The sequence below is a fragment of the Geotrypetes seraphini genome, chromosome 4 (assembly GCF_902459505.1).
Source record: "Geotrypetes seraphini chromosome 4, aGeoSer1.1, whole genome shotgun sequence".
NCBI classification, from domain to species: Eukaryota; Metazoa; Chordata; class Amphibia; order Gymnophiona; family Dermophiidae; genus Geotrypetes; species Geotrypetes seraphini.
In genome coordinates, this window is record NC_047087.1 from 121651076 (window position 1) to 121678202 (window position 27127).

At 43.9% G+C, this 27127-nt stretch overlaps 1 protein-coding gene across 1 annotated transcript in view; it reads left to right on the forward strand.

The window, feature by feature from the left end:
• Positions 1-27127, forward strand: part of SIDT1 (SID1 transmembrane family member 1) — a 262081-nt gene that overhangs the window by 107062 nt on the left and 127892 nt on the right. Inside the window, exons 7-8 of the mRNA XM_033940160.1 lie at positions 2335-2428; positions 15772-15843. Of these exons, the coding sequence (XP_033796051.1) occupies positions 2335-2428; positions 15772-15843 (166 nt within the window). The remainder of the gene's footprint in view (positions 1-2334; positions 2429-15771; positions 15844-27127) is intronic.

Consider the following 27127-nt stretch of genomic DNA (forward strand, 5'->3'; position numbering starts at 1 on the left):
ATATGGCCGTTTGGTGGAGGATGGGCTGGGGAGGGCTTCAATGGCTGGGAGAGGGTAGATGGACTAGAGTAAGTCTTAACAGAGATTTCGGCATTTGGAACTCAAGCACAGTACAGGGTAAAGCTTTGGATTCTTGCCCAGAAATAGCTAAGAAGAAAAAATTAAAAAATTTAAATTGAATCAGGTTGGGCAGACTGGATGGACCATTCGGGTATTTATCTGACGTCATCTACTATGTTACTATGTTATATTAAATATATAATAATAAAATACCCCCCTCCCTACACCTTAACCTGATAAATATAAGGGAAAAATTTTTACTTAATCCTTACAATATTTTGTTAATGGTTTCCACACATCCTGAAATTTCTGAAAATATCCCCGTTGTAAAGCAATAAATCTTTCCATTTTATAGATATGGCATAATGAGTTCCACCAGAAGTTATAATTTAATCTCCTCCAATCCTTCCAATTATATGTAATTTGCTGAATGGCAACACCAGTCATTATTAGTAATAATTTATTGTTATTCGCAGAAATCTGACTTTTTGCTCTCATTTCCATACCAAATGTCACAGTATCATAGGATAATGCCACTGGGTTATCTAATAAATTATTAATTTGGTCCCAAATTGATTTCCAAAAATTCATAATAAATGGACAATGAAACAATAAATGATCTAAAGTTCCTGCTTCTAGATGACAATGCCAGCATCTATTAGACAAAGAACTATCTAATTTTTGCAACCTAACAGGGGTCCACAGTGCTCTATGTAACAGAAAAAACCAAGTTTGTCTCATAGATGCTGACACCGTACATTTCATCCAGACAATGATCTGAGCACAAACCAAAAGCAACAACAGAGCTGTTCAATAAGAAAAAATGAATGTACTCCAATAGCCCAAATTTCAGACCTGAATCCAGTAGAAAATCTGTAGTAAGATTTTTGACGACTCTAGTCTACAGATATTCCCTAGCCGGCCTGAGAGAGACCGAGGCATTTTGCTAAGAAGAATGGATGCTAATCACAACATCCTAATCATTCCATGTCTGCTATTGCAGCCAAAGAGAGTCGAGCAATGTATGCCGTCAACATAATAACATAGTAGATGATGGCAGATAAATACCCTTCATGGCCCATCCAGTCTACCCAGTAAGATGGTTGGAGTTTGTGCCCGCCGCTCAGTGTAGGTTACTTTATCCACAATTTTTTGGGAGTGCAAAAGTCATTTCATAACTGTTTAGAGCTGAAGTGCTGCATTCAAGACAACAACCTATTCTTTTCAATTAAACTAGACACCTCCTATTTCAGTGCTTACAGAGTTGGTGTTCAAATTATTTCTGACTTACTGGTACTTGAACCTAAAGGCTTGCTCTTAACTCAGTACCCAGCCCCACTGAGCTAGTGAGGCTTTTTGCTTTCTTAATTGTTGTTTGAACTATAATTCTTTCACGTTGAAAGTGTAAAGTATCTTCTGTAGATCAGTGAATCAAACTGCTGCTTTAAAGCATTTTGAACTGTATTTTCTTACACAGCAGACTGAAATGAACAAGATTGTGAAGAATTACAAAGCAAAGTAGTCAGGGCTGGTGTTAGACATGCTGGGACCCACGGCAGAAATTAAGGAGGGAGCCCCCAAATCTTTTCCTCTCTGACCTCCTCTCCTGATTTTTTCCCACCACCAAATGCCCTCCCATCTAGCATCCCTCCCTTCATTTAAAAATCAACAGCTCCAGGGAGCCCCTATGGGCTGGGATGTCCTTTCTTTCTCTTCTCCCCACCTTACCTTTTAAAAGGCAAAGGGGTCACTAGCGTGGCAGCAATTTTCTAGCGCTACTTATGGGATTCCTCGGTGCTGTTTCCTTGTTGTGGTCTGCCCAAGCAGAAACAGGAAGTTGAGTCAGAAGGTATCGACTGCGGCAGGGGTACAGCGCTGAGGAATCCCATGAGCAGCGCTAGAGAATCGCTGCCACACTGGTGATCCCTTTGCCTTTTAAAATGCGAGAAGAACTTCGGAATAGGTTGGAGAGAAGGGAAGGACATCCTGGGCCATAGGATGCTCTCTCCCCCCCCCAACTAATGCCAGTCCTGAATATAGGTGCATATGTTGCAGCTATTTTATAAAGTTAATATATGCACTTGTGTGTCTTCACAGCTTAGGTTTTCTGTTATAAAATGACCTACCATGTGTGATGAGTAACCATCTTGAGAGTACCATAATCTGTGGTGTGGTTTAGACTTTTAAGCTTTCAAGAGAAGTGTTGCTGCTTAATGGAAAGTTGAAAACTGTTGTGTGAGTTCCTGAGTTTCTCATAGTCTCTCTGTTGCGCAGAGAAAGGATTTCCCCAATGGGCAGTTCTATGTGGTATTTGTGATAAAACCTGAAGATTATACTTGCGGAGGGTCTGCACCCATAGGGATCCAAGGTAAGAGGTACTATTTATATAAGACAAGGGATTGTTATATTAATTACTGGGCAATAAATTGTCAATCATTGGAGCTAACGAGCCAATCCATTGAGTTTTCAAAGACCACAACTATATTTTTGACAGAGGTCTAATTCATAATAAGAGTGGGTTGCTAAGCCTGCATAACAGTGTAATATTTGCTCATGAAGAAAACTTATAATAATGCCTGGTTTTATAGAATACATACTTGCCATAAAGTAGTAGCTTGCATAAAAATGTTGTTTCCTGAAATTTAAAGAAGAGATTTGATCTAATTTGTGGAATATGCTGGGTACCCCTGACCCAAACTGGCCAACAACGGAGACAGGCTGCTAGACTCAGGACTTTAGTTTGACTCAATATGGCTTTTCTTATGTTCTTATAAAAAGATAATGAGATGGGTAGCTAGTCCAGCCCTGCAAGAGTTAATGCCCATTGAAGGTATTACTTTGTATAAAGTACCCATGACTTTATTTTTGGGAATAGTGATGATAATTACTTTTAAAAAGGAGTTGCAGTTGGGGGATGGGTAGCAAACTCTCTTACTGCTTACAGTGGAATTGTCCTGCTGCAATTGCACAGTGTGTGATAGCTAAACATAGAGTGGAGTAGGCATGAGCAGCGAAGAACTTGCTACCCATGTCAGCTTTGGTACTCTCTCTGATGTCACTGGGATCCGGAAGGTTCGCCCCCCACATTTCGCCCCCAGCAATTCGCCCCTCACATTTCGCCCCCCACATTTCGCCCCCAGACACATTTCGCCCCCACACATTTCGCCCCCACACATTTCGCCCCCCGGATGTTTCGCCCCCACACATTTCGCCCCCACACATTTCGCCCCCACATTTCGCCCCCACACATTTCGCCCCCGTCTCGGAGCGCAAATCCTTACCTCGGAGCGCAAATCAGTCCAGCTACTGTTGTGAGCGCGAGAGAAGCCAAGGGGGATCGAGGCTTGGCCAAAGCGAGACAGCGTCCCGCGAGAGCTGTGCGCGAGCGAAGCCAAGGGGGGGAGGGAGTTGTGAGCGCGAGAGAAGCCAAGGGGGATCGAGGCTTGGCCAAAGCGAGACAGCGTCCCGCGAGAGCTGTGCGCGAGCGAAGCCAAGGGGGGGAGGGAGTCGAAGGCCAGAGCGAGACAGCGGAAAGGGATGAAGGGGGATCGGGGCTTGGGCCAGAGCGAGACAGCGGAAAGGGAACATGAGCTGTGCGCGAGCGAAGCCAAGGGGGGGTACGCGAGCGAAGCCAAGGGGGGGTAGGGAGTCGAAGCCTGGGGATGAAGGGGGATCGGGCCCAAGGCCAGAGCGAGACAGCGGAAAGGGATGAAGGGGGATCGGGGCTTGGGCCGAAAGGGAACATGAGCTGTGCGCGAGCGAAGCCAAGGGGGGGTAGGGAGTCGAAGCCTGGGGATGAAGGGGGATCGGGGCTTGGGCCGAAAGGGAACATGAGCTGTGCGCGAGCGAAGCCAAGGGGGGGTAGGGAGTCGAAGCCTGGGGATGAAGGGGGATCGGGCCCAAGGCCAGAGCGAGACAGCGGAAAGGGATGAAGGGGGATCGGGGCTTGGGCCGAAAGGGAACATGAGCTGTGCGCGAGCGAAGCCAAGGGGGGGTAGGGAGTCGAAGTCTGGGGATGAAGGGGGATCGGGCCCAAGGCATGGGGAAAAGAAGAGGGAGAAATGGAATGTCTGATATGTGGCCATTGCCTGAGTCTCATGAGCAATTAAACCTAGGTATAGATCTTTAAAGAGAAAGGTTTTGAGGCTAGATTTGGAGTTGTTGCAGTTAGTTTCCTGCCTTGCTACAATCCCTCATGCCATGCTTGCCACACAATGTTTAACGTTCCATGTGTGCATGACACACATAGCACGGAGCTCTGGCCCAAGCCCCGATCCCCCTTCATCCCCAAACTTCGACTCCCTACCCCCCCTTGGCTTCTCTCGCGCTCACAACAGTAGCTGGACTGACCTACCCCCCCTTGGCTTCGCTCGCGCACAGCTCATGTTCCCTTTCGGCCCAAGCCCCGATCCCCCTTCATCCCCAGACTTCGACTCCCTACCCCCCCCTTGGCTTCTCTCGCGCTCACAACAGTAGCTGGACTGACCTACCCCCCCTTGGCTTCGCTCGCGCACAGCTCATGTTCCCTTTCCGCTGTCTCGCTCTGGCCCAAGTGCGCGATCCCCCTTCATCCCCAGACTTCGACTCCCTACCCCCCCTTGGCTTCTCTCGCGCTCACAACAGTAGCTGGACTGACCTACCCCCCCTAGGCTTCGCTCGCGCACAGCTCTCGCGGGACGCTGTCTCGCTTTGGCCAGGTGCTCCTGCTTGGATAATCACTGGCGTGTATGGGGGGAGGGGAAAGTAGCCGTGTTCAGCACACACATCCCACCCTTCTCTAATACAGCTGTCTAATGCTGCAGTTGATTACATCTCTCCAGAAGCCTCGATCCCACTTGGCTTCTCTCGCGCTCACAACAGTAGCTGGACTGATTTGCGCTCCGAGGTAAGGATTTGCGCTCCGAGACGGGGGCGAAATGTGTGGGGGCGAAATGTGGGGGCGAAATGTGGGGGGGCGAAATGTGGGGGCGAAATGTGTGGGGGTGAAATGTGTGGGGGCGAAACATCCGGGGGGCGAAATGTGCGGGGGCGAAATGTGAGGGGCGAATTGCTGGGGGCGAAATGTGGGGGGCGAAACTTCCGTGAACCGATGTCACTTCCTCTATAGCTCCACCTTCAGTTCTTTCCTTTTGCACACATGTCTGCAGATGTGTTTGTTCTGCTCTCCCCATTTTATTATTTTTAATTCGATATAATGTCTCCCCCTTTTCGGATATTTTAGTGCTTGGAGCAATTTTGAAGCCCTGCCTGCTCGAGAATTCACAGACTTTGGTCTGTAGCTGACAAGACAATCCCTCTGGATACCTGTTAGCCAGCCTACATAGTTTTCTCTGGAACTCAGGGCCGTCCCTGAGGTGGTCTCACCTTCTGTTAATCAGGGGTATAGTGCAGGCTGTTAGGCACCCTAAGGAGGCTTGACAGGATGTTGCAAGGTGCAGGCTGCATTGTCATGCCTCCGCCCATCCCAGTGCGCATCCATTGGTCCACAGGGGTGGAGGTGTAGTCAGACAGCTTTGCAGAAGCATTCCCAGCATTGTGGCAGTGATGTTTCTCATGCAGATACTATGAGTGAACTGAAAGCAAGCTGTAGCACTGATCCTGTCTGTGCACAGTGAGTTCACAGGCTGACAGCCTGTGAGAGACTTTGGGGGAGGTTGGAAAAGTGGGGTGTTCTTCCCCTGAACAGTCTCAATCTGCCTCTGCAGCATCTCTTAGTGATGTGGGCACGTCCTTGCCTCAACCTGCTGTGGCTTTTGTGTTGCCTGATCCTGATCTAGTGGGTCCAGATGTTGATGTTACCCTTACTGATCCCTTGTTTGCAGGTACTGCGCTTCCCGGAGCGGGAAATCAGGGGCTGTGTGCTGGATCTGCAGATCCCTTTGCGGTCTTAGACCCTGTGGATGATTCTACTGTCTTGCACTTATTTAAGTTCGCAGCCCTGCCAGATCTCATTTCTGAGTCGTTACAGGAAATGAATTTAGTCTCTCAGCTAGCTCATAGAAACATGATGGCAGATAAAGGCCAAAAGGCCTATCTAGTCTGCCCATCCGCAGTAACTATTATCTCTTTCTCTCTCTGAGAGATCCCATGTACCTATCCCAGGAAAACAAGAAAAAAAATATTCTTCATACTTAAGATACCCTCATCACAACCTCACTAGAACTTTCTTCTAAGGAATCTTTTTGAGGTCTCATCCAATTAAATAGATGTAATAGTACATAGCCACATTACATTGTATTACACACGTCTCTGCATTGTGCCCACAGACACATGTATATGTTGTAGAGTCAGCAATTGGTAAAATAAAGGATAACCTTATCTTTAATGCACAGCTTGTTACACCCCCCCCCCCCACTACACACCCATTCTCTCTCTCTTTAGTGTTGAAACATTTTATTGAATGTAATATAGCACACAAAAATCCAACAAACAAGTAACAAATACATCACAAAACCAGCCCATAACCACTAACAATCCCCCTCCCTCCCCACCCATATGGTACACATGCCAAAATAGACCATACTTCACAGTCATAAATGAGGAACCTGGGAATCTGGATTCTTATAATCCCCAGATCCCGACTGCCAACACTTTCCCAGAGATTTACCAAAGACAAACCCCCCCTCCCCCCCAACAGCGACAGCCAGTGTAGCTCAACATTCAGGGGTATTAGACCCTCTCCCCAACCAACCAACCAACCAAATAACCAAAACCCAAAAGAATAAACAACCCATCCTGCAACCCATCCTTAACCCAGAAGAGACCACTGAACCCACCATTCTCTCTCTCTTAATAGGAAGAATATACTAGTTAGCAAAAAGCGTTCGTGAAGCAGAAACACTGAGAGGGGGTGCTTATGAGCGCTCTCCAGTACCTGCTCGGCTCCCTGGAAGCAGATCTTACAGATGGGAGTTGGACTGATGTTGTCGCTGTTGCAGACCGAGCCTGAGTCGGCTTTGGGGGCTCTGGCATTGGTGTGCTGCTTTGGCTGGGGAATGTCACTGCCCCCGTTGCCAGCTCCATTGGCTGCAGGTGCCAGCGGCTCTTCATCCTCGGGCTCCATCTCCTCCCTGAGCAGGGAGACAGCCACAGTCCCAGTCCGCTGTCCCGGAAGTTGTTGATAGAGGCCGGCGGTAGCATCTGCAGCGGTGCATGAGGGCAGTGTCCAGGGGCCCGGGAGGGGGTAATTCTCTCTGTGGTGAGGTGGAGTGGCGTTCGTGGGCTGTAGGGGGCGCTAATGGAATGGATAGTGTGCAGGACATGGTGCAGTATTTTGTGGAGTTTTGTCTACAAAAACGCCTGCTTTAAGTATGGTTCTGGGTAAACTAGTTAGAAGTACATATGAAAGTTAAGGCCACGCCCAATAGAAGCGTACAAAAAATTGGTGAATAAAAATCTGAATAAGGATACACACTACAGATTAATATTAAGGAAAAGCATAATAATATTCTCGGTATGTATTTTGCCATTAAGCTAGACCATAGATGGAATCAGGTAATGCATAACATACTTCTAGAGGGATTAAGAACTCCATCTTGATTTAGTGACTCCATTTGATTTTAGTGATTTTCTGTCTTTCTTTGTTCTCTCTGAGTCTTCCCACCTTGAGCCTCATGGCTCTAATTAATACCAGACCTCTCAGTCTGGCTTGTGGAAGATATAAGGTTTCATATTTTTTAATACAAATAGTTATATGTATTAAATATGAATGAAATATGTTGTGTGGTTCTATGGATGGATGGGGCCCCGAATGTGTGTGATATGTGGTATGAATGATATGTGAGAGAATGATTTGTACATAATTTTAAATGTTTTATATATATATATATATATATATATATATATATATAAGATGCAAGAAACTTTAAGGAGAAATCATGAGAACAACATCTGGAAATAGTTAGAGCCAGAAGCAGTGTGCCAGTCTTTGAGAGCAGAACAGGAAAGGTCAGTTAGTTTGACCTCTAGCATAGGAGGGAGGGGGAGTAGGCCTCCTCCTTCTTCTGTGCTGACAGGGACACAAACTTATCAACAGGCTGGCTTTAACAACAGTTTGATTTAAGTTTTGAGAATGACAAAAAGGGTATTTGGTATGTTATAATGGTTTTATGCATATTCAGAAATTAATATAAACAAAAATATGATTTGTGAAACTTTTATTTCGATGTCAAAAGGAATGTCTTTGTTCAAACCTAAGGACATCCTCTGTTAGCCAATTGGTTGACAAGTAATGATGTCATGCTGGTCATGTAAGTTATATATTGGTGAATGACAATTAAAGAGTTGGGATTCTTTGTCAGAAATGCCAGCGTTTGGCATCTGTAAAGACCCCGATGACGCAAATAATCTTTTGATGGCTGTTATGGAAATAAATAAAATTAATACATTATTTTATACATTTTGCATCATGTGCCATTATTCTGTACACTTTACACACCAAAGAGCAAGCCTAGCTGCTCAATTGGCACCCCAGATGGGACTGCTGCGCACTTGTGTCAGATTACCCTACTTAGTGGCTGAGTATATCCGCTCCATAAGATGCACCCTTATTTCCACCCACTTTGGGGGGGGGGAGTGCATCTTATGGAGTGAAAAATATGGTAAATTGAATCGGATTGTTATGTAATTATAAACTGAATGCCATGGTTATATTTGGAGATTTACTGATAAGGGTGGTTGATGTTGAATATTATAATGAAAAGGTTTATTAGCGAGGAAATGTTTAATTGTGATAGTTTTTATTATTATTAAAATAATTTTATTGCATTGTGTGACCTTTTTAGTATTATAAACTGCTCGACTTTGGTCTGAGTAGTATATCAAGTATTAAAATAAGATCAAATAAAACATAATGCAGCAATTAGTCTGAGACTGTATTGTGATACTGGAACCCCAACCCCCCCCCCCCCAAGAAAAATAAATATGTTCCTCCAATGATATTGTAAACTCCTCCTTTTTCTTTATTCTCTCTCCTGCATAGTAGTTGATAATTTTAAATTGCCTAAATGATTCCATGATAGATAGTATATCAAGAACAAAGAGAATTTGAACTTGAACTTAATCTACTTAGTCTATTCAATTGTTTCTTAAGCTTCTTAAGATAAGCCTCCTTTCAAATTATTGTTGAAGAAATTAAGTAGATAAAAGACAGAAATATTTATTTATATGTTGGAGGGATTTATATCTAAAAACCCAAGCACATTTACATCTTCTCCTGAGCAGATGCAAATGTATATGGATATATTTAGCAACAGGTTCTGCAGTTTTTGTGCAGCTAGTTTATAAAGACTCAGAGTACCTGTGTGTCTATATAAAATTGCCCCAAAACAGGTGCCTAATTGGTCTCCCAACATAGGTGACCTATTATAAAATTATCCTCTTATGCCTAAACTTTGTGTCTTGGGGATATATGGTTTCTAGAGATATGCTTTTCAATAGAAACAAAATAGGAAGTATCAATGGTACTTGTATTTAAAAAAAAAAAAAAAAGCAAACAAGAAAAGAAAATACAAGGTAAATAAAAAGACACGGACAAAACACCCTTTGCACTTTATGTATGTATAGCACATTTGTGTAACAAACTGAAAAGGAGGAATGGGGATGATGTAACACACAATAACAACAACAACAACAAAAAAACTCCTCACTATTTAAATGAACTCCAGGCATGTAACAATATAATCCAATACAGTTAGGCCCTGAATCTGCAAAGTGCATCTAAAGTTAGGCGCAGTTTGGACGTCCAAGATAGGCATCCTTTGTAGAATCGTGCTCAGTGACGCTCAGCACAGCGATGCTCAGCATTGTTTAGAAGTCCAAATTTTGAGACGTCCTTTAGAGCAGTGTTCTTCAACCGCTGGTCTGCAGAAATTTCCTGCCGGTCCACAGGGCCAGCACGTGCATCGGGCCCGAGTCAGTTTTTCTTCAATTGCTGGCCCCCGGTGCAATCGATGCAGCGTAATCTTCGGGCCAGCTCCCTCTTACTCAGTGCTGCATTGCTTCTACTCGCGTACTGCGCCTGAACCGGAAGCCTTCCCTCTGATGTCGCAATGTCAGAGGGAAGGCTTCCAGATGAGGTGCAGGACACATGCGAGGAGCTGCTGCCTGCAGCTTTCTGCACTGCATCAGTGAAGAAGAGGGAGCCCGCCCGAAGATAACACTGGGGGCAGCATAAAAAGGCCAGGTGGGAGCAGGCCAGAAGGTAAAGCACAACATGGAGGGAGGGAGACAACAAAGGAAGGGGAAATGATTTTCCTTTTAAATTTAGTGATTGAATTATATCAATTTTGAGAATTTACATCTGCTGTCTGTATTTTGAACTGTTCAGGAAGAAATGCATTTGTTTCTTTTTCTCTTGGGTTGTACTGCATGCAGAGTCTTGCATCTTAGAGTTTGTTTGTATATATTAGTACTTTTAGTTTTTGGTCTGGTATTTGCATAGGGGTTATCTGTGTTCTGGTAGGAATGAATGTTGAGAAGCATACAGTGTGCTTTGTGTAGTTTAATTTTGTGGTTAATCATAATGTGTTGTTAATAAGATTATATTGTGTGTGTGTATATATTTGAAAAATGAATGGAAAAAATGGTGTTACAATTAGTACTATTATGGAGGCGGGGTCTGGGGCAGAGATTTGGCGGAGATGGGAGGGGTCTGGCCCACGACTTAGCCTAGTGCCGGTCCAAAAAATAATTATTTTATTTCCGCCAGTTCATAGGTGTCAAAAGGTTGAAGAACACTGCTTTAGAGAATTGGGTTTTAGGTGAGAATTAGACGTCCAAAGTCCTTAATGTTCTAATATTTTATTATTATGATGTTATTAGAATGACAATTTTATGGTGTTTTTCATTATAATTGTGATACTGGGAGTTGGATCTGTTTAATGCGTTTATTTACTTCTCTTCCATAAGATAGAGTAATTGGGATTCAAACCAGCAACATTAGGGTAGAAGGCTGTAGGTTTAACTAGTGTGCTACAGAATGAGCTAGCAAGTTGCGTAACAATTGTAAAACTAGGTCCTATAAGCATTGTAAAGGAGGTCTACTTTTGAGCGTAGTTTGGGCTTCAGATAGACATGAGTTAGATGGACGGGACTTAGGCAGGCTTTGAACATGCTTAATGCGATCTACTGAATAGCTTTGTGAGGTTTTATTTTTGCTTTATTAAACTCAAATACATTTAATAAGACACCACATAAACAGGGCACATCAAAACAGATATATTGCATTCAAAACCTATTTTTGTGAACAAACGGCAATGTTATTTACTAATGAGAGGAAATATCCATTAACTGAAGCAGAGCATATGACAAAAACACAGCTTTAAGGGCTCCTTTTACGAAGGCGCGGTAGCAGTTTAACGCACGTAATAGCGCACGCTAAACTGCCGGACGCGCTAGCTGCTACCACCTCCTCTTGAGCAGGCGGTAGTTTTCCGGCTAGCGGGGGAGAGGGGGGTAGCGCGTGATTACAAATCGTGTGCGTTAAAGCTGCTACCGCGACTTCATAAAAGGAGCCCTGAGTTTCTTGCTAAAAAGCTACCCTTTTTTTTCTGACTAAACAGTGCTCCAATCAGCTCATTACTGAAAGCAAGGAAAGACATGAAAAAAATATATAGATTGCATTGAGCCACAGCAGCTTCCACTAATTTCTTTCTTCCTCACATCTGATATGATAGCTGAGCAGCCAGGTTTGCTCTTAGGTGTGCAAAATGATCCCAAAGAGATTATTTGGTTTATTAATTTCCATAACAATTATCAAAAGATTATTTGTGTCATCGGGGGGGGGGGGGGGTGTCTTTACAGAGGCCAAAATCTGGCTCTGCTAGCAAAGAATCCCCACTCTGTTCTCAGCTGTACATCAATATATACCTTCTGTGACCAGCATGACATCATTACTTGTCAGCCAATCAACTGACAGAGGCTGTTCTTAGGTTTGAACAAAGAAATTCCTTTTGACAAAGACAAAAAAGTTTCACAAATCATATATTTGTTTACATTCCTTTCTGAATATGCATAAAATATTATAACATACTCAATATACACTTTTTGTCATTCTCAAACGGTGAGCAAACGACACACTTGCTTTGGTAAACTGACAGTTTTCAAGTTTCATTGACACACATTCCTAAGTGGGCTACAAGTACCCTCCCTTTCTATGCTAGAGGTCAAACTAGCTGACCTTTCCTACTCTGAGTCTCTCAAAGACTGGTACAGTGTCTCTGGCTCTATTTGCAGATGTTGCATCTTAGGCTCCCTTAAAGTTTCTTCAGGTTTAAAATATATAAAATATGTTTTTCAAAACCTATTCTCATGTTTAATATACATTCACACACATAATCACTCATGGGATCCCATTCACTCATACCAAGACACATATTTCATTCATAAGATACATATAACTATCTGTATTAAAAAATGTGATATCCTATATCTTCCACAAGCCAGACTGAGAGGTCTGGTATTAATTAGAGCCATGAGGCTCAAGGCGGGAAAAATCAGAGAGAACAAAGAAAGACAGAAAGACAGAAAACCCAAAATGGAGTCGTTAAAACAAGATGGAGTTCTTAATACATCTATGTATATATTATGTATATCTATACCTGATTTTCATATGGTCTAGCTTAATTGCAAAATACATAAAGAGAATATTATTATGTTTGTCCTTAATATTAATCTGTAGTGTGTTTTTCTGGCCTTGGCTACATCCATATTCAGATTTTTATTCACCAACTTTTTCGTACGCTTCTATTGGGCGTGGCCTTAACTAACACATATGCTTGTATCTAACTAGAGTTACCCAGAACCATACGAAAAGCAGGCATTTTTGTAGAAAAACTCCACAAAATACTGCCCCATGTCCTGCACACTATCCATTCCATTAACACACCATAGCACCCCTTACAGCCCACGAGCAAGTGCCACTCCTCATAGCTTAGGGATCTGCTAAGCTATGATCTTCTCAGGTATTTTCATCTTCACATGGCTAGGATCACTAAGCTCTCATATCAGATGTGAGGAATAAAGCCATTAGTGGAAGCTGCTGTGGCTCAGTGGGTAAAAGCCCTATGCTCATCTTCCAGAGATTTGCATACCAAGAAGGCAGTGCAGGCAAATCTTTCTCATGCATTCATTGTGGATATCCTGAAAACCTGGCCTGCCAGTAGATCTCGAGGACCAGACTTGGGCAGCCCTGGCCTAAAGAGTCTCTGAGCTGCAGGCCCTCTCTTGTAGGGACCCCTACTTATTTTTAATGACCAGCTCTCTTTCTATTTGCACAGTACTTTTCTTCTTGCTCAAGGTGGTGTCCGGTTGGTCCAGGTGCCTAAGGCCCCTCCTGTGGGCGGGGCTTGAGGCACCTGGGCCAATCAGGCCCTAAGGCCTGCCATTCTGCGGATGGCAGGCCTGCCGGGCGGATGGGCTTGGGACCCGTCCGTCCGTCCAACTTCTTTAAAGTAAAGGGGGGGTGTTGGGGGTGGGGGGTGGTGTCGTGGGGTCAGCAGGGGGGGAGTTTGGGGAGGCCGATCGGGGGTTTGGGGCGGTCGTGGGGGGGCTCATCATGGGCAGGAGGGCCTGGGATCCCTCCTGCCCGTATCTTAGTAGGGGTGGGGGTAGGGGGGATCACTGAGGCAGGAGGGCTTGAGCTCCCTCCTGCCCATATCATGTCAGGGTGGGGTGTGGAGGCTGTTTCGGGGCAGGAGGGCCTGGGCTCCCTCCTGCCCATATCGGATCGGGCGGTGGGGGCTGCTTAGGGGCAGGAGTGCCTGGGCTCCCTCCTGCCTGATCCGATCAGGGGGGGTGGATCATGGCAGGAGATATTGGGCATCTCTCCTGCAGCATGGGGATTGCCATCGCTGCAGGGGAGATGAGCCATCTCTTCTGCCGCGATTGTTGCTGGGGAGGGGCGGATTCTGTAACCGGTGTTCTTTTTGACAAACACCAGTTACAGAATCCAGCTTTCAGGTGAAAGACTGACTCCTCCTTCGCCTAAAAGCTCTTGTTTTGGGCATTTGGGATTTAGGCTTTTTTGGTTGATTATGTGTTGTAAGTGTAGACGAAGTGGTGGTCTGGGCGTGTAAACAGCTGAACGTAGAGGCAGGTCATTCTCAAGAAAAACCTCATTTTGGATGTTTTTTTTGAGAATGGACATTTTCCCTGCTTCTACTTTCAGCGTTTAGGGCCTAGGGCCGAAAGGGGACTTAGACGTGTTTTTTTTATTATGGCCCTCCATGTGTATTGGATTATATTGCTGCACGCCTGGAGTTCATTTAAACAATGGGGATTTTTTATATTTTGTGTAGCACATTTGGCACTTGCTTGAATCCTTAACCACAAATTATCTCCAGCACTTGCTTCTCAGTAATGCACTTAGGTGACTGAACTTTTTCTTCTATCAGATAGGAAAAATTCTCTCCCTTTATTTTCTCTCCCTTTTTTCTCTCTCACTTTATTTCGTATGACTTGGAGTGATATTGATAACTTATCAAATAATGCAGTTCTGAGCAACTATTTTTTTGAGTCCCACAGAAATATGTGTTCTCCAGAGAGATTCAGTTTGATCCAGTTATGTTTGAAATATTTATTTATGTATTTGTATACCGCTTACATCCTTACATAACATGACCATACGTCCCGTTTTGAACGGGACCGTCCCGTTTTTAATTACCTTGCCCCGTTGTCTGAAATGTCCCATTTTCAGAGCCCAGGATTTCTCCCTGCTTCCCTGCTGCAGCGACTACATTGCACAAGTCTTCCTCCCCCTGACGTCAATTCTTACGTCGGAGAGGAAGCTAAGCAGCGATTTGCTGGCCCGGAACTTCCTCTCCAATGTCAGAATTGACATCGGGGGGGAGGAAAGGCTTGTGGGCCCGGGGTTTGTGCAGTGCAGTCGCTGCATGCGCCTTGGTGTTGCTGCATTGGGGAAGCAGGGAGAAGCGGGGAAGCAGGGTGCATAGGGGTCGGGGTCGGGAAAACAGGGTGGCTTGGGGGGAAGCACGCTGCATCAGGGGGCAGGGGAAGCAGGCTGCGTCTTGGGGGGGCAGTGAGAGAGAAAGAAAGAAAGAAAGAAAGGGAGCAGGGAGAGAGGAAGAAAGACAGAAAGAAAGAAAGGGGGGCAGGGAGAGAGGAAGAAAACATTGGACTCATGGAGGGATAGAGAGAGATGTTGGTTGGAGAAGGAAATGAGGTCTGGAGGAGAGGAAGCATGCAGGAGGCAAAAAGAAGGGAAGAAATATTGGATGCACCATCAGAAGAAAGTGCAACCAGAGACTCATGAAATCACCAGACAAGAAAGGTAGGAAAAATGATTTTATTTTCAATTTAGTGTTCAAAATGTGTCTGTTTTGAAGATTTATATCTGCTGTCTATATTTTGCACTATGGAGCAACTTAAAAAGCCTCCCTCAAAATCGTCTTTGGGCAGGAGGGCATCTGCACATGCACGAATGCCACGGAATAACTCACATGTGATGTCATTGTGCTGCATGCGTGCATGCTCTCCTGCCAAACTAGAGCAGGCAGCAGGGGGTGGGATTGGGGGTGGGACTAAAAATTAGTAGATGTCCCGTTGTGAGGAAAAAATAAATAGTCACGTTGTCCTTACATATATATGTATACATTATGTTTCTTGATGGTATCAGATATAATGTCATCATATAATGTACCATATGAGGGTTAAAATTAGAAGCAACTAATTCACTTAATTTTTTCATACTAGACAAAGAGAACCACACCTGGAATCTGCAACGAGTAAAGGACCTTCAAGTGACCATAGTCCCTTCCATCAAAGGTTAGTGACACCGAAAATTGCAACTGAGAGACTATAAGAGTTTATATCTCATACAGTAGAAAACAAAAGAATGTAGCTAGCATACTAAAACAGTGCTATAGAGGGCACTCCAGTACCCCCTCGCCCAAGGAGAAAAAATGAACAATGAAACATTCTCATGGCAGAGACAAGGAGAGTCCTGGGGTAGAGTTTTGTAGTGTGGGAAGGTCGGAACACTAAGCTGCTTTTACCTTTTATCCCAAATAAGATAACATACAGAAAGGGGCTATCCCTAAGTTTTTTAAAAAAAGGTACACCAACCTGGGTTGTATCGTTTCTATTTGTGTCAGAAGGTACCAAGTAGAAAAGGACCAAAAAGTCCTCTATAATGGTTTTTTTTTTTTTTTTTGGGGGGGGGTTCCTAGTCTATTTAGGTTCCGCCTCAGAGGCGGTGGGAAACAAGATGTTGAGACAGGAGTCAAGTGGTGCATAAAAAGTATACTTTATAGGAACGGGCTTTTACAAATATAGAATATAAATTAGATTTAGTGCTGCTTCTGTGGGTCTATATCCTGCCTGAAAGAATGAGAGCAGAGCAGAGAGCATAAGTGTATGAATGAATGTCCTGTGTTTAAGAATTGTGGGTATATAGGTGTGAAGAGACAGAGAGGAAGGAGCAAGAAAAAGAGGGCAGGGGCTTTGAAGTCTGTCTATATAGGTTTATTTGTTCTAAAAATAGTAACTTCCAATATTATCTTCTGTCACAATTTGGTATCTGAAACAATGGCTCTGGTAGCTGGATCCATTCTATGTCTGAATTCCTTAAGTACCTGTTCTTTATCACAGTGATCCCCAACCCTGTCCTGGAGGACCACAAGGCCAATCGAGTTTTCAGGCTAGCCCTAATGAATATGCATGGAGCAGATTTGGATACCTATCACTTCCATTATATGCAAATCTCGCTCATGCATATTCATTAGGGCTAGCCTGAAAAACCGGTTGGCCTGGTGGTCCTCCAGGACAGGGTTGAGAATCACTGCTTTATCACATCTTTTGAAAGTCCTGGGCTTTGCAGGATATTCTAAGTCCAATACCTCTCTCAAAATGATTTCAAAATTTTAACATAGACACTATTTCATTGAACATTTCATTTGTATCAAAAAATATCGCTGTTACTTATATGCTTCAAATTATCTAGGGGAGAACCTCAGATCCCCGTGCGTTACTAATTGATAGAACAGCACTAGAAAGGGAATAATTCCTCATTGGCTCTTGATCCCACTCATACCCACTAAATGCTGCTCGAACTTACAGCTTAGAAGATCCAATCAAACTACTTAGCTGCAGGTAAGGTAATTGGATGTATTTTAGAGTGTTGTTACATCCCCGCCAGTCCTTGTCAACGTCAAGCTAACTGCGTCAGGGCTTCGGACCAATATCTACAAGAATCAAAATAGAAAAGTGGCAGAGAACTTGTCTGAGTGCAAAAAAACATTCCAGTGATAACGTGACTTACAGCAGTGTTCTCACTCACACGCTTACTATGGCAGAGACAGCCCCAGGTGAAGCCACTTGCTCTTAAAAGACAGCTGACGTCACCACGCTGTGCACGTCAGCTCGTCTTAGACTGACTGTCGAATTTGGAGCCTCACTCTCATGTATGGTGCTGAATTCAACATGAAAACTGAGGAATTTGAATAATTTAAAAATTGTTCGGGTCACCCCGGAGGGCATCCTTAAAAAAATAAAAGCCACTCAATCTTTTGATTAAGTCCATCTGGATCCTCTGTACGTAAACTAAAAATCCATTCCTGCTCTTTCTTCTGTAATGCCAATCTCCTGTCTCCCCCTCTTTGCAGGATATTCCTCAGTACTATGCAAAAGGTTCTTTGTTAATCTCAAGCACTGGTCTTTTAGGAGTCATTTAGTGGCATTTTAAGTAAAAGCTCTTTAACAAGATTGAATGGGCAGGGGCCATCCAGTCTATCTGCACTAGCATTCCCAGGGTCAGCAAGGAATGGATTGTTTTAATATAAAATCCCAGAATCCTTTGCTTGCACTCTGGACACAGCCAATACACAATAATGTAATGCTGTTAACTTCTATCCAGATGGTAAAGAGAACTTTTTGTAAGACTATGGAACTCTTATTAACCATTCTCAACATCTTAGCATAGCTCAGTAAGAAAAGCAACTGAGATACCATAAAAAAGGCATTGTTTTGTCCAGAAGAACTTGCCAAGACAGTCAGAAGACCCTCTCAAACAAGCCTATACAGGAGCTTGTTGATGGAAGAGTGTTGGCATAGAAGCTGGATTAGAATATCCATAACTCTAATCCAACAGGATTTCTGTTGAGTGATACATGAATGCTGACTGATTGGGGGAAGGAGCTTCCATAGCTACTTCTGTCTCATAATCTCTTGAGGAAATTAGTGGAAGCAAGGGTTGTTGAGATGGTTAGCAGTACATTGTTGTTCACTATGCAAAGTGAATAGGTGAACTGGAGTTACCTAAGCTGTCCCTAGAGAAACTCCCTATTCCAAGTCCACTTTTCTTAGAAGTACCCAGCAGAATTTACTATTTTTGCTAACAGAATGTTTTACATATTCCTATCCATAGTGGAAGTGAAGGATTTTGATAAGAACATAAGAAATGGCTTCACCGGATCAGACCCTAGGTCCATCCAGTCTGGCGACCTGCACTTGCAGAGGCCAAGCCAGGTGTTCCCTGTTGAGAAACCTTGTTTACTCGTATCCCTAGATGTGATTTGCGAGAAGGTGTGCATCCAACTTGCCCTTGAATCCCGGAATGGTGGTCTCCATCACGACCTCCTCTGGGAGTGCATTCCAAACGTCCACCACTCGTTGTGTGAAGCAGAATTTCCTGATATTTGTCCTGGGCCTGGTGCCCCTCAGCTTCAGTCCATGACCTCTTGTCCGAGTCACATTGGACAATGTGAATAACGATGTTTCTTGCTCTATTTTGTCGAATCCTTTTAGTATTTTAAAAGTCTCTATCTTGTCCCCTCGCAGTCTTCTCTTCTCGAGAGTGAACAATCCCAGTTTTCCGAGGCATTCTTTGTAGCTCAAGTTCTTGATACCTTTAACTAGCTTCGTGGCTCGTCTCTCCAGCAGGGTTATATCCTTCTTTAGGTAGGGAGACCAGTGTTGGACACAGTATTCCAAGTATGGTCTGACCATTGCTCTGTAAAGTGGGATTATGATGTCCTCCGATCTACTCGTGATTCCCTTTTTTATCATGTCCAACATCCTGTTTGCTTTCTTTGCTGCCGCTGCGCATTGTGCTAACGGCTTCAGGGTCCTGTCTATCAGTACCCCCAGGTCCCTTTCTTGATCGCTCTTGCCCAATATTACACCTAACATTTTATATTCATGTTCCTTGTTTTTCTTACCCAGGTGCATCACTTTGCATTTTTCTATGGCAAGATCGGACTTTTTCTATGGCAAGATGAACTTCGCCGTGTTGTCCACAAAAGTGCTTTAGCTATCACATCCATGCTGGGGAGTTTGTACCACAGAACAGGGATTATGTTAGTCAGAAGCAGACGTGAATCTGGAAGATGATTTAACAATCGGGAGAAGACTTTCTATTCTGTTACTGTGTCACTCCTCACCCCCAGTAGGAAGTCAGTGTGATTCTTATTCTAGCATACTGGGCAGAGAAATGGCAGATGAAGTTCAATGTGGAGAAATCAAAGTAATGCATTTAGGCAGTAAGAATAAGGAATACGAGTATAGAATGTTAGGTGCAACTCTGGGTAAGAGCGAACAAGGAAAGGACCTGGGTGTACTGAGAGATAGGACCCTGAAACCGTCAGCACAATGTGCGATGGTGGCAAAGAAAGCAAATAGAATGTTGGGCATGATAAAGAAGGGAATCATGAGTAGATCAGAGATGGTCATAATGCCGCTTTATAGAGCAATGGTCAGACCCCACTTGGAATACTGCGTCCAACATTGGTCTCCCAACCTAAAGAAGGATATAAAACTGCTGGAGAGGGTGCAGAGACAAGCAACAAAGTTAGTAAAGGGTATGGAGAAACTGGAATACGAGGATCGACTGAAGAGACTGGGTTGTTCTCCCTTGAGAAAAGGAGACTACGAGGGGATATGATCGAGACCTTCAAAATATTGAAAGGAATCGACAAAATAGAGCAGAAAAAATTATTTACATTGTCCAACTTGACACGGACAAGAGGACATGGAATGAAGCTAAGGGGGGACAGGTTCAGAACAAATATCAGGAAATTCTGCTTCACGCAGAGAGTGGTTGACACCTGGAATGCCCTCCCAGAGGAGGTTATTGCAGAATCGACCGTCCTAGGATTCAAAAGCAAACTAGATGCACATCTCCTTACGAGAGGCATAGAGGGATATGGGTGACTAAAATTATGCCAGGTATACACCGGGCAGGGCCTCCACGTGTGCGGATCACCGGACTTGATGGACCGAAGGTCTGATCCAGAGATGGCGCTTCTTATGTTCTTATGTTCAGTGGTGTAGTAAGAGGGGCAATCTGCCCTGGGCGCCATGTTGGTGGGGGCGCTGACACCCCTCCTCCTCTCTGCCCACCTGCTTCCCATTCCTCCCCTCCATGCGCGTGCACCCTTCCCCCTTCTCTCTAATTGAAGAAGTTGTTTGTGGCAGTCAACAACGTGATCTTCGTGGCTCTCTTGCTAACGTCACTTCAAGGTGCTGCGCAACAACTTCAGCTAGAGATTCAGGGGAAGAGAAGGGTGGTGCATGGCAGGCAGGATCAGGAAAGGAACAGGGGAGCAGAGATGAGGATGGGGGAGGGGTGCCTCTCACCCTTGCCATGCCACTGCATACTGCATAGGGGGTTTGGGGCTGGACTTAAACTTTTATGTTGTGGGGAATAAGGACAGGCAGTGTGGGATTGATTGCAACTAGTGTCAAGGGACTTGGGAATGGGATGGTAGAAGGAAACAGTAAGTTAATGTCTTGCATTTCTTTGGGGAGAAAAGGTTAAATTTGGGAGCACACAGACCTGTCGTGAGGGTGGAAAGTTGGATAATAAAATGGGTAGAAATTGGACTGTTTTGAATGGAGAGTGGGGAGGGATCTGAGGCACATAGTAGCAAACCTTTGGAAATTACCTCTCCCTGGACACAGTTGAGGAGTTTGTTCTGTGTTTGGTATGCTCAAGCACCCACAGAGCTGGCTGCAATGCTGAGGCATCATGTCAATTATAAAACATAGAGGTACAGGAAGGGGGAGATTGGAGGAAGGGGAAGGGTATATGAGTATATGTGTATGAGATGGTGGTAAATGGCTCTAGACTGAGTAAGGCCCCTCTTATGTGTGTAAGCAGGATAATAAGAAGGATGCAGTATACCAAATGAGACAATAATAATAGAACATTAGGAGTTCTCTCATGCAATGTTTGTAGCTTAGAATCATCTTTTAAAGTGACATAAAATCTTCAGAGCACTGAGATATTAAGGTATTGGGGTGTTTGTTGCTTTTTTTACAAGACCCCTATATGACTGATATAGAACATGGGAAATTAAAGGATGGGTGGAACTCTTTATAAATTTTTTGCTGGAGAAGGAAAATAGAATCTTAATTCATAAGTCAATGTGTTGTTATACAGGGTCCAGAATAGACCTGTGGTCCTGGGGAGTGTGTATGCCCTTAATAATTATGAACAAGAGTTCTTGCTGAGTTGTTCTAGAGCATTGTCCAATTGGATATCACCAAGGCAGTGATAGGGGGTGACTTCAATTGTATTTTAGATCAATGGGTCCAAGTATGAAGATAGTATCAAACACATAAATTGATTAATATGTGTGACAGATATGACCTTCTGGATGTTTGGAACATTGTACATCTGTGAGAAATGGCCTACATACATCTTCTACATACATGATACTCTGTCCTGTATCAGTTTCTTTCTGATAGCTAAGGATATATTTGAGAGAGTGGGTGAGGCAGAGCGAGGTCCAATAGCAGACTCAGATCATACTGTGTTATGACTGGACTTTGCTGGAGGCATCAACATTAGAAAAGTAGGGAGATTTTTCTTATGCCTTTATGAGAATATGGTATTTAGAAAATTCCGGAGAAAGAGTTAGAATGATTATGAAATTGCCAACATTGAGTACAAAGAAAACCCATCGCTGGATATGTCCCATGTGACACCCCCTCTAGAGCTCCTATCTCACCTCACTGCATTGCAGCCAAGCAGGGAAGGCAATTGACAATACACAATTTTGGCTGCATATAGCTTGCTACTGCCCTGCCCATCACTTTTCTAGAAGACTGTACAGGTCGAGGGACAATTATTGGATATACTGTCAAGAGGAAGCAGGATATTAATAGTAGAAAGTAGTGCTGCCCGATTCAGGAAAAAAAATTTCGATTTGATTCAATTCAGCCTATTGAATCGATTTTTCGATTCAATTCGATTCAATTTTCCTGCCCAATTGAGTGGTTTTTTCTAAACATACTGGTGGGTTTATTTTATAGCCTCTTCACCCTCTTTGCCTCTCCTACCCATACTGGTCCTGTGGTGTAAACAAAATAAACAAACAAAAAATACTTTTCCTCTCTCTGTTAAATCCTAGCTCACGTTTGCGGTCCAACACCAACTCTGGAAGGATACACATTTCAAGACATATTGTATTCACAAAACAGAAAATAAAATTATTTTTCCTACCTTTTGTTCTCTGGTCATTTTTCAAATCTTGTTGGTCCCATGTTGGTCTGGTTATCTTCTGATCGGGCTCTCCTTCTTTCTTCTTTCTCCGTGCTAACCATCTATCTTCCTTCTCTGTCCTCCCCTTCTGTTTCCCTTTCCTCCCTCAGAGGTCTGGCATCTTTCCTTTTTTTCATTTCTATCCCCCCGCAGCTGCAGCGATGGACCCCACCATCCACAGATCCACCATCTCTCCTTTTCTCATCTATCCTATCATCCATCATTTCTCGTCTGTGTCCCTCTTCCTATGCTCCCTCCATGCCCAGCATCTTATCTCTCCCCATATCCAGCTTCTTCTTTCTCTCTTCCTTACCTCCTGTATCCCCTTCCCCAGGTACAGGCTATCTCCTACTATCGCTCCTGCCATCCTTCACCTTGCCCACCTACTTTGGAGCAGTATCTGTCCCTCTTGTACCCTTCCCCTTGTGGTCTTGCATTTCTCTCTCCCTCTCTCCATTACTCCAGCACCTCTCCTCTGCTTTCCTCCCCCTCTTTTTGGTCTCTCTCTTCCCTTCACTTCACCCCAGGTCTGGCATCTCCCCTCCCCTCTCTTACTCCTTCTTCCTCCTCCCTCTGCACAGGCCTGCCTCCCTGCCCTGAAGGCCTGCTCCCCGCCACAAAGACCTGTTCCCCCCACGAAGGCCTTCTCCCCCCAGGAAGGCACTTTCTCTCTCTCTCCCTGCGCGAAGGCCTGCTCCTTCCACGAGGCCTGCTCCCCTCCCTCTGCCGCGAAGGCACATTTTATCCTCCTCCCCCCCGTGAAGGCCTGCTCCTGCTGCGAAGGCCTGCTCCCCCCCACTGCAAAGGAATGCCTGCTCCCCCGCCGCAAAGGCACATTTTCTCCTCCCCCCCACCGGGAACAAACGCTGCTCCCCCTGCAAGCCTGCACCTTCCCCGCTCTTACCTCCTTAACGCTAATAGGGCAGCTTGCAGGCTCGCTGGTGTTATAGCGATCCCTGCAGCTGCCCGTGGTCCTCAGTGGCACGTTCTCTCTGCCACGATCCTGCCCCTGACAGGGGCGGGGAAGCTGGGGGAGGCAAGAGCAGGGAAGCTGAGGGAGGTCTTTCTGACCGACCCTCCCCCCTCAAGCAGGAGCAGCAGCGGACGGCCATCAAGAGGCAGCGCTGCAGCTCCTGCTTTAGGAAGGCATGGGGGAAGGGTTGGCCATTGAATCGGGAAGCCGATTTTTTTTTCAAAATTGAATTGATTCGAATCGATTCACCTGATTCGAATCGGTGAATCGATTCGAATCGTGAAGCGGGCAGCACTGGTAGAAAGCGAACCAGAAAACAAACTTAATAACCGTGCAGGCATAATTGAACATTATTTTGCATGAGTTGGCAAAGAAGGCTATCCAGTATCATAGGCCCAAACTATTTCATTACTGGGATAAGCCTGGGAAGCTGTTCTCGGCATTGGTTAGGAATGGATGGGGGAACTGCCAGGTGTGGCCTATCCATGATGGGCAGGATCAAATTAAGAAGGTATTTATGGATTTCTTTCAATCTCTATCTACAGGAGGAGTATGATAGATGCCTGTAACTATTAGACAATTGTGCATTGCCCAATATTTCCTTGGACCAACTGGAGATTTTTAAAGCTCTGGTTTCATCCCAGGATATTCAGAGAACCATAAAAGAGAGTAGCTACTTGTAAAGCCCTGGGATGTGATGGGTATAGTTCTGAGTTTTATAAGATTGTACAAGATAAAGTTAACATCTCACTAAGTGAGACTTTTCACCAATAGCTTGCAAGTGGAGAATTTTCATATGGGAGAAATAAGGCAAACGTATATGTTGTATTCAAACCTGGCAAGGATGAAATGAACACGGACCTTTAGGAACAATTTATTTTGCTTTGACTATTACCCAGTCGTTTATATTAAGGATGAAATGAAGCCAGAGGTCTTTGGCCAACAAATCTTAAATGTGGAGCAAGATGATTCTGACAAAAATTCTAGAGGATATGCTTGACTTGGACTTCCAGAATAAGTACAGGATTCATAGGTGGGATATATGAAGGGGAGACATTCAGTCCTAAATATTAGAAGGATTTTGGCATCTTTGGCCTACTGTGTTCAAAGGCAAATCCTTTTCTATATTAAATTTGTTTCAGAGCTTAAAAAACTTTCATCATTGGCAATTGGCAATACACTGTATATTTTAGGTACTCATGAAATTTGGGGTGCAGGGGAATTTCTTCAGATTAGTTTAGCTATTCTAATCCACAAACCAGGTATTGGTGAATAGTGTCCCTACTGAGGCAATCCATAGCTATATGAGGATACTGGAAAAAGAGTATCTTGGTAGTGATTGGTGCTCCCAGCTAAAATAATTATTTTTATCAGAAGAGGTGGCATAGTGGGAGTCCTAGGCTGATTCGAAGGAAGAAGTAGGCTGTGAGATGCTACCAGCCAAATAGGATATGGAAATGAGGGTGATTCTGTTGGAGGATTTGGAATAAGGTGTATCTGGAATGCTAGAGTTGACAACAATATAAGAAGAGATATATAATATGAGCTAGTACAGGGCTTTCTTTTCTGCAGTCAAGACCTTTAAGTCCAGGTGTGCAATGATCCACTGATCCAGTCTTTGCTGTGGGGAGAATCAAGCCTACCTGGGACACATGGGAGTCAGGGCCCCCAGTATGGTGATTTTGAGAGAGATATACATGCAGATCAAGGTGAAGCTATGGAGTCAGGTTTGATATGACTCCAGGGGTAGTCTTCAGTTACAGTAACTGAAGGATAAATAGATAAATGTAAACTAACCTAAACCTTAAGTTTATATACCGCATCCTCTCCATAATGATAGAGCTCTGCACGGTTTACAGGAACTTTAATATAAGGAAGGAAAAACATAAGTAAGAATTAGTGATTATAAAGAGGGTAGCGAGATTTACATTTTTGAGAATAGCCAAGTTTTCAGATGCTTTTGGAATAATTGGAAGGAGCCCAGATTCCGCAGCAGGGCAGGAAGGCTATTCCAAAGCTCAGTGATTTTGAAGAAAAGAGATTTCCCTAATTTTCCCACATAGATAACGCCTTTTAACGAGGGGAAAGATAGTTTAAATTTATGGGTGGATCTGGTAGTGTCAGGTCTCGTAGAATTCCAAGATAGTGGAATTAGGGGGGGAAGAATGCCATGCAGGATCTTGAATGTTAGGCCGGCTCATTTAAAGTGAACCCTAAAAATTACTGGAAACCAGTGAAGTTTTGACAGAAGTGGGGAAACATGATCAGATTTACTTTTTGTGAAGATCAACCTAGCTGCAGTATTCTGGATCCGCTGAAGTCTTTGAAGACTTTTCTTGGTTAGACTTAGATAGATGGAGTTACAATAGTCCAGCCTGGAAAGAATGATTGATTGTACAAGGACAGCAAAATGTTGTTGGTGGAAGCAGGATCTCACTTTTCTCATCATGTGAAGACTAAAAAAACATTTTTTTTACCAGAGAGTTGAGATGGTCATTAAATGAAAATGTAGAGTTAATAATGATGCCCAAAACTTTGCTTGAGAATTCAATCTGCAGTGTGGCACCAGAAGGTAATGAAATGAGTGTGGGTAGCTGATCTAATTTTGGGCCAAGCCAACATAGTTTTGTTTTGGACTCATTCAGCTTCATTTGTACAGTGAGGGCCCAGGATTGGAGTTTCGTTATACATGTTATTATATTCTCGATGAGGTTAGTAAGGTTCGAATCTATCTCAAGAAGGACAAGGATGTCATCTGCATGTGTATATAATGTTTCAAAGGGAGATAGATGGAAGAGTTTCAAAGTAAACATATAGATGTTGAAAAGAACAGGGGACAGAGGTGATCCCTGTGGGACTCCACATAACAGTTTCCAAGGAGATGACATGGTGCCATTCATATTAACAGTGTAGGAGCGGATCGTAAGAATTTGGAGAACCAGTCTAAGACTGTGGAATCAATGCCTATCTCAGAAAGCTGGTAAATTAGAATATTGTGCTGGACAACATCAAAGGTCGCAGATAGATCGAATTGTAATAGGATTGCAAACTTATTACAAGGGTGTTGTTGTTGAACCTTTGACGTTAATGAGGCCAGTAGGGATTCGGTGCTGAAATTGGGTCTGAAACCATTTTGGCAAGGTAAAAGAATGGAGAATCTCTCTAAATAAGATGAGAGCTGAGTAGATATGATAGCCTCTAGCATTTTGGTCAGGAGAGGAATATTCGCTATAGGACGATAGCTAGATGGTGAAGATAGGTCTAGATCGGTTTTTTTCAGTAATGGGATCAGGGCAATGTGAATATGTTGATTCTGGCTGTTAGGCAATACCACTGTTCTGATCTACTGGTTGGAATCTTTTGTTCTGCTCTTTGGAGACTGGAAGAATGCCTTGAATCAGCTCTTGCTTTATGACCTCGGATGGACCAGCAAGTATTGGATTGCATTTTTGAATGTTTGGGAAAATACTTTTATACACTCTCCCCAAAACCCAGAAATAGTGTGTTAGTTTTTCATGAGACAAACAATATTACTAAGTATCCTGAAGTCTAAGCAGGAAGATCTTAATTAGTAAACACATCATACTTCAAGT